Source organism: Erythrolamprus reginae, chromosome 3 (genome assembly GCF_031021105.1).
Source record: "Erythrolamprus reginae isolate rEryReg1 chromosome 3, rEryReg1.hap1, whole genome shotgun sequence".
In the NCBI taxonomy this organism is placed as follows: domain Eukaryota; kingdom Metazoa; phylum Chordata; class Lepidosauria; order Squamata; family Dipsadidae; genus Erythrolamprus; species Erythrolamprus reginae.
Window position 1 is genome coordinate 70,503,634 of NC_091952.1, and position 8,693 is coordinate 70,512,326.

General features: G+C 41.0%; 1 protein-coding gene across 1 annotated transcript in view; it reads right to left on the reverse strand.

The window, feature by feature from the left end:
• The window catches only part of PTCH2 (patched 2), a 95,108-nt gene extending 86,642 nt beyond the window's left edge, over positions 1 to 8,466 (reverse strand). The window contains exons 1-2 of the mRNA XM_070745774.1: positions 8,326 to 8,466; positions 6,487 to 6,679 (exon numbers count right to left, since the gene is read on the reverse strand). Of these exons, the coding sequence (XP_070601875.1) occupies positions 6,487 to 6,679; positions 8,326 to 8,466 (334 nt within the window). The remainder of the gene's footprint in view (positions 1 to 6,486; positions 6,680 to 8,325) is intronic.
• Between the last annotated feature and the right edge of the window lie 227 nt (positions 8,467 to 8,693).

Below are 8,693 nucleotides of genomic sequence, written 5' to 3' on the forward strand. Positions count from 1 at the left end.
TAGTTTACTTATTAGTGAATGTACTACTATGGTATTCCCATCAGTTGATTCTAAGTGGAGCCTTATAAAGCTGCCTAGACCATGTGACAAGAAAAGAAAATAACCTAAAATCCAGAGGGAAAATGCCATGAGCTTTCAGGAAAGTGTGCAGGTTCAAGTATTTAGGATTACTCACTGTAATAAATACCTGTAATATATGACAGAGTACAGTATATAGATTTGAGAAATCCTCTGGAAACTCATTCATCAGTTCATATTAAATAAAAGAATATTATTTATTATTTCAATTCCATGCCAGTTTTTTCTTTCTAATCTTTTATTTCTAATGTTATTATCAGGCTATAACCACCAACCCAAAGATCATACACAGAAAGATGCAAGAGATTTGGGGGGAAAAATCATATTGAAAATGCTAGCTTGTGGGAGAGATATAAACCCATGTTTCTTATTCCAGAATATTTGCAAATGTCAATACTATTGTTTTATCACACTTCTAATAATAAGATGCCAATCCCAAATGTTGCTTGGGGAATATATTTACCATATCTTAATTGTCAGTAGTTCTTTGGAAAATATTCTGAGGGTTTTTTCTGCATAGAAAACATACCCTAGTATGTCAAAAAATGACATTTCAGTAAGAATTGAGTTGAGGAAGAAAGCTCAACTTCCTAAGCTATGAGGAAAAATAGCTTGACCTTTCACTGCTAAAACCACATTTTAGTGCATAAAATTGGTCAAAATAATTTGTGCTCAAAACTTGAGGATTTAATCTTAATAAAGATCTTAATAAAGAAATAATGTCCACCAAAAAGAAGTATGAGTGTATCCTTAGCTCTATGGGAAAAAATCCACCCAGGATATCATTAATGCCTTCTGCCTCTGAGTCATTTAAGATATCAGCAATAGAAAAGGTTATATTATTAAAAACAAATAATGGTTTGATCTTTTTCCAGAATAAACCACAAGTGATTTAACAACTACAAAATTGTTTAAACCATTCCTGGTTCAAGAACATCAATTTAATTTGGCTCTTGCTTTATCTCAAACATTCTTACAGATCAAAAGACATGGCTGGCAAAAATGTTTTAAATACAGGTTTTCCTGCTACCATTCCCAATCAACTGTTATCCTTCATAATCATTCAGTTTTAAAATAAAAAAATAATGTCCTCAAGGTGAGGGAAACCTTAGTGTTTTTAGGTTAGGAAAATTGTATCTACACTATACAAACAAACCAAAAGCACCAACTCCACCAAGTCTTTTCCAATCTGTTATTAGGGATCATGGTGAAGAATGACAGGCGTTTCACGCTGAATGGTAACCGGCTAAGGAAGAATAATTTATAACAACATTGCAGATTGAATAATTAGGTGGAAGGAATCCAATGAGGAACAGTAAGCAAGCAGAGGAGACAGCCTTGGTTATATGATGACTAGAAAAACCCACCATCAGGTGTTCTGCTGGGGTGTCTCAACCACCCGTAATTACAGGGTAATTAGTCCAGGAAGACACACACCACACGATAAAAGGAAAACCCAAAAGTTGTTTATAAACAGAAAACCAGAAACAGCTCCCTTTTTAAATGTCAAAGGGATTTTCTGGTACACACAAGGCACAGGTTAAATGCAATCCAATTGCTCACCCAATAACTGGGAAATTGAGTGCAATTCTAAAGTCCAGAGAGTCCACACACACAATCCTGAAAAGCAAAAACCACAATCTTGATGAAACAATGAATCACATAAACTGCCAGGAGGCTAAAACACAAGGCTGCACTTTTATCTGTAGCACTAATTACAGCAGCCCCACCCAACCACAGGTGGCCTCATTTTCTCTTGTAATAATCCTTCAGTTGTTGTCTCATATGCATCACTCTACGCATGCGTGGATGTGTCATTAATTCTTGTTCAGAATCCAGGGATGATACAGATGATTGAACTCCTCCTGGGCTGTCTGCCAAACTCCCCTCTTCCCTGTCACTCATGCTTCCTTGGTCAGAGGAGACTTCGTCGGCAGATTCTACTGGGAGCAAAACAGGCCTGCAGCATGTGGATGTCTCCCCCACATCCACCTGCACATTCCTTGGGGCAGGAGCTGGGCCAGAGCTAACCACAACATCAGGTGGAATGTTTATTTCTACAAGAGCTATATTTCCATGTTCTTTATTTAGTCTATGCTATCATTCTCATAGTCACTATAGACCATGGGTGTCAAATTTGCTGCATCACGTTTCTGTCACATGATGTTTTGCTATGTTTTCCCCGTTTGCGGAGCTGGGGTCGGGCATGGCCTGCGTGTGACACATCTGGCTCTTGACTGAACATTCCATGGTTTCAGAACCAATGTTTTAGGCAGAAGATACGTTGGAAGGATGATTCCCATATCCACTGTAATATACAAGTAGTCCTCAATTTACCACAATTCACTTAGTGACCATTCAAAATTACAATGAAAAAGGCAAATTATGACAATTTTTTCACACTTATGACCATTGCAGCATCCCCAGGGTCACATGATCAAAATTCAGACACTTCGCAACTGACTCCTGGGGTTACGTGATCACCTTTTATGATCTGAAGACAAGCAAAGTCAACGAGGAGGCAAGATTAATTTAATAACTGTCTTAATAACTGAACAACTTCATAACTGTGGCAAGCAAGGTCATGATGACTCCCATATCCCATATCCATTGTAATATACAAGTAGTCCTCAATTTACAACAATTCACTTGGTGACCATTCAAAATTACAATGGCACTGAAAAAGGCGACTTATGACCATTTTCCACACAAAATGGGGCAAACCTCACTTAGCAAAGGTCTCACTTAGCCACAAAAAATTCAAGCCCAATTGTGGTCGCAAGTGAAGGACTAACTGTAAATACTGAAGAAATAAATTCTGAGAAGTTACCATTGATATGAACCGGCAAAAAGAATTATAGTGCAGTAGGATAAAAGAAGCCTCTCCTTAGATCAGGGCTAACAATTTTGTGCTCTGAGATCCCCAGGCTACTTTCAATATGTGGGATGAGCCCAGAGTTAAATCTGGAGGTTTAAAAGAAGAGAAAAAGAATGAGAGAAAAATCCAAATTACAGAAAAGAAAACATGATCCCCACGCACCAACTAATTCTGAAGTCTGGCATGAATTATTTCTTCTTCCCTTAAGAATTACCTCTATATGAGGAAAGAAGAGGCGGATAAGACAAGAAAACAAGCAAACAGAGTTGGAGAGAGAGAGAGAGAGAAAGAGAGAGAGAGAAATAGAGGGAGGGAAGGAGGGAGGAGGGAGAAAGAGGGACACACCCACTTTCAACTCTGATCTATCTATTTTTGGTTTCAGCCTTGTCAATCTCTGAAATGCAGAAAAGGTTTTCTCTCATTATCCAGGATGTACCTGTTTATGGCTTTTCTCAAATCAAAACAATCAAAGAGGATGAAGGATGAAGCCTGTGTCAAATTTGGTCATGGACCCTAATACATTTGCCTGCTTTGTATTCTGCGCACTTCAGTATAAGTAATCAGCTTGGAGGCAGTGAATTGGTAACATTAGAAAATTTTAGAAATCAATACATTGATAACCAACTTATGTCAAGAGACCCACAATAACTACAGAAAAGAATGCAGAATTCAAAAAGCACTTTCCCATCAGTACTCATTTCCAAGGGGGGAAACCCCCTGTGTTTTAACTACCAAAGGATTTATCACCACATTTATAGAGGATGGAGGAACAGCGGGAAAGGAGATATATAGTGAAATCTTCTCTTACTTCCATCTGTGTGCCAACTTTTTGTATCCAAATTTCCCAGCACATAACTGTCCACAATAATATACTGTATCTCAAAGCGGTGTGCTTAGCCAACTGATAAAACATTGTATTTCACTAAAGTACAATCACAATGATTTGCAGTAATACACAAATTGGTGATGTTGAGAAGTATATTTTTCAAAATGGCATCAGTGAGAATTTCTTTTAAGACTGTGCATAGGTTCTCTTCTTAGCAGCACTCAAAGCTGAGCCCTAGGTCCTGCAAGTAACAACTCAACATGGACAGAAGACAAAAAAGAATCCTGTCATAGAAACATAGAAGATTGACGGCAGAAAAAGACCCCATGGTTCATCTAATCTGCCTTTATACTATTTCCTGTATTTTATCTTAGGATGGTTATTTGTTTATCACAGGCATGTTTAAATTCAGTTACTGTCATGAAAACTGAGCAAATTGTCACTGGCCAAAGAGTAACTAAGAACAAACCTGGTTCTGTAGGTTCTTAGGGGAGGTTCTTGATTTGGACTAAGATGTGTTGATTACAAAAAAAAGGGGTATTTCCCATCTTTAAATGTTTAAACAGCTGCAGATTTTTGATGGATCTCCTTTTTTTGCAAGGAGACTCTATCGCACAGAGGCAAGAAATAGGGGAGGGGGAAAGGCTAAGGTTGAGATATTTTCTTTTCTTTCCAATCCCCTTTCAGAGTGTGAAACAGGTGGGTAAACTTTACTGGCATTCATGTGAGTGTGGTTTTATTTAAAAGGGAGTGGGAGGGTGGAAGAGTAAAGTTGCCTTTTATTGTTGAACAAAATCCAAGAGTAGTTTAGGACCACACAAGGAGTTTGGGCTGTGCAGGGGGAGGAGAATGTGGAAACGCCAAAGATCGCTGACAGTCATCACAGAGAAACATCTGCTGTTGGAAAGCTCCCAGGCTGCTTGCAAAAAAAAAAAAAAAAAAGTATAAATAAATAAATAAGTCCCAGGGTGTGAAAATTCAGCACAACCTGGAGTTGGAAGGGAGAAGATTTGCAAAGGAGTGGGTGGAAGAGAAAGAACAGGGTGAAAGAGCTACAATTTTAAAAGAGTTAGCGTGCCGGGCTTCCTAAAAACATCAGGTTTTTTAAAATCAAATTAAGATGTATTTCTGGATGGTGCCATTGTTTTGGTCGGACTGCGTTTATCCTGAATTCATTTTCAGTTGCCAGAGTGTGTCATCCAAACCAAAGTGTAACTGACAGCTTGGCTGCAGGTTATAATTATTCACTCCTTCAGTATCCCCCTCAAAAATATAATTCAGTGTTTGAATATCAATAATGTTAATAAGGCAAACAGGAAGTGGTGGCAAGAAAAACCATATCTGTGGGGGGGGGAATATAGATTTAATTATACTTGAATTTCTGGAGGAATTCGTTTTTACTTTTTTTTTTTTTTTTAAACAGATTAATTTAAATGTGACTGAACAAACCTAAGATTAAAGAGAAATTTCCTGGCCTGGGCACAAGGTCAGTTTAGAGTAGTGTTTCCCAACCTTGGCCACTTGAAGATATTTGGACTTCAACTCTTGGAATTCTGGGAGTTGAAGTCCAGATATCTTCAAGTTGTCAGGGTTGGGGAACACTGGTTTAGAGAATAACCACAACTTCATTCTTATCAGAAAATGGCCTGAAGGCTAACTAAAACTATTTTGCCTAAACTATATAGGTGTGCCTCTGCATAATACTTCATATGCCAGACTAACAACTTGGAGGTTTCTCAAAGAGAAAGTAAAATATAATAAATAAATACGTAAACAAGTAAATAAGTAAACATCAAAATCTGTGCTTTCCCAAAACTTCAGAAACCATTCCTAACATGTTGCATCTCATTACTAAAACCTTCAAAACAGATACTTTCTGAATACCTTTTATCCACACAATCTCTGGAACAGTCTTAAGTGACAAAACAAACAAAACTGAAATAAACCCCATATTTATTATTTATTTATTTATTTATTTATTTATTTGCTTTGAAGTTGCCTATAATTACATGAGAACTGCAATAAAACACAGAAAGCCTGTATTCCATATTCTTACAACATCTGCTACCAATGTTTATTTGTTGTAATGCAAAGAAATGCCCTAAAAATATTTTTTTCTATAGAAAAGTCAAAAATATTGATGCAATGTTTTATGTACTTTACATAAATACTACACCAAGGCACAATTCTTTTTCATTTTTGTGCATATGTATGTATGTAATATGTATATATACATATATATATACATATATTGAGAGCATATGCACCAAAGACAAATTCCTTGTGTGTACAATCACACTTGGCCAATAAATAATATACACACACAAACATAAAATATTTTTGCTGATAATGAAAAGAGACTAGTATAGATTTATTTCAAGCTACTTTGCTCTCATCAGCTAACCATACCCTTACCAGGATTTGAACCTGGCAGACTGCCTGTAAGGCAATAACTTTAACTTCTAGGCCACAGGTTCTCCTCCTGTCTCAGCTTCCACAGAAAAAAAAACCATATATAAATGCATACATACATACATACATACATACATACATACATACATACATACATACATACATACATGAGCTGGCTGGTATCAAAACTAAATTTTCTTCCAATGTGTTAGACAACTTTTATCTCACTCCTAACACACTACATGCTACACATAGCCCTCTTAGCAGTCACATCAACCAGGAAGAAACTTACCTTCTACCCAGAGCTGTTCAATGTCAGTCTCGATGGAGGCTACTCGCAGCCCTACTGCCAGCGCCCCAAAGACCAGCAGCCCCACGAAAAGCACTTTGCCACAATGATGCTGGATCCAGCAGCCCAGTGTAAACAACAGAGCCTGGAATTGGGCCCGCAGCCACAGTGGGGCTTTCTGGCCAACAGCCTTACCCTGGGGAGAAAAACTGAAAGTTAGCCAAAACGATTCCCTTACATGGAACACCCTGTTTGAGGATTGGCTAGCATTGAGGTTAAGGGAAATTTACTATCTTTAAGTAAAGCCTTCCTGTGAAAACCTACCTATAGTCACTTGTTAGAGCCTCAGTTGAATCTATTTGCTAGTAATGTATTCATGTCCTGGTTGATTCTTCCTTCTAGTCTGAAGATAGGAGTTTGCGTTTGTTCAGCCTTCCTTTGCCTTATGCAGTTCCAGGTGCACAAGGCTGCACCCCATAATCTTCCCACACTGTATTTAAGGTTGTGTTGCCTGAAAAGGATAGCTTTATAGACTAACACCTGAAGGATGGAAAATTTTAGAAAGGCTGCTGCTACTAGCGACTGATGCTTCTAGATATGCGTCCATCTACCCTTATACTTTTGGTAACTGCTATGCAAAAAAATAAAAATTGAGAAGTCACTGTAAAGTTTCCAGTTAAGACTTGGTGGGGCTGTCCCATCCAGCAATGGCTTAGAGAAGGACTCTCACCTTCTCTTTCTGCTGAACACAGCTCTTAACTGAAGCTCCTTGTTTGGTGTCTGTAGCCTCATTGAAGCTAGAAGGTCAAGGATCTGGCCAACTTAACTCCCCGATACTCTCCAGGGAAAGAGGGGAGAAGAAGAGGTGCAAGCTTCCCCCCCCTTTGCCAAGCTGCGTCTTTTTGTTCTTATCTCACTTCCTCATCCTCTTCCAACCTTCTCTCCATTCGCTCCCTTGGTCCTCTCAAGTGATTCTTCCTGACCATGTAGACTTTTCTTTTCCACAAGACTAGGAAAAAAAATCCATCCTCCTCTTCAACACTCAAGGCTGGTTCCTATCTCCTTCACATCCTCTCAGGCATATTTTCTGGACTAGGGCCTTTCCTGGCTCCCCATTTAGGAACAGCCCCCCCCCAGGACGCCTCTGCCTCCTATCTCCTCTTTCAATAAATAAACAAGCTTCTGGAGACCCCAGAGCAGACTGTCTCCGGAGCAGGCATGCTGAGAGCCGGGGCCCCCTCCTTTCATCTCCCACCCCAAACAAGTTGAGGGGCTCCTTGGAGAAGTCTTTGAACCATTTTTCTTTGTGGAAGAAAAGTTTGAAGAACATTGTTTTCGCTGTTCTCTTTCCAAGCATGTCTTTTCTGTCAGAGGCACCCAGAAAGCCCCCCCCCCGGAGATGGAACAGATTCATGGATGCCAAGTGTATCTGTGGTTATTGAAAGGGATGTCCATGTGACACCTCTATGTTGGTTGAGGCAGGCAGGATTCCATTGAGTACCATTTGTTGGGGGTCAGGGGAAAGGGAGGGTCTTGCCTTTTCTTTCTGCTCAAGATCCCCATGGACGATTGGTGGGCCACTGTGTGACACAGAATGCTGGACTCGATGGGCTTTGGCCTGATTCAGCATGGCTCTTCTTATGTTCTTATGGAGCAGAAGATGGATCACAAATCCACCAACACCACCAAGCAGTCCCCACGCCCAAGAGGCGCTGCTTTCGCCTCTTCCCCTCTTCTCCCCTTTTGCAACCGCTCCTGGAGAGCAGGCAGGCATCCCCAAGTTTTTACGCACCGGTCTCCCTCCCCATCCGTGGGAAAGCGTCCCCGTTGCCGCTGGCTTACCTTGGAGATCTGCTTGAGGGCGAAGGCTGCGTGGCAATAGCTGGGTCTCCGGAGGAGATCCGAGTTGGCAGCGGCGGCGTAAGGCGATGGGAGCTCTCCAAAGAAGCCCCCGCTCCCGGGGACCGGCTGAGCCGAAGCCATGGCGCGGGGGTCGCGCGAGGACGGGGCCGACGAGAACCCGGGCGGCTTCCCAAGAGCGGTAATCCACGCGGGGCGAGCAGCGCGGGGCTTCAGCGGGGCTCCGGCGGGAATCCCGCGCGGACATTATGGGGGCGAATCCGGGGCCATCCAGGCGCGCCCCATGCGCCCTCGGAGGCGCGCGGCGAGAGACCGGCGGCGGGGGAAGCAAAGCGATTCAAGCAGCCTCC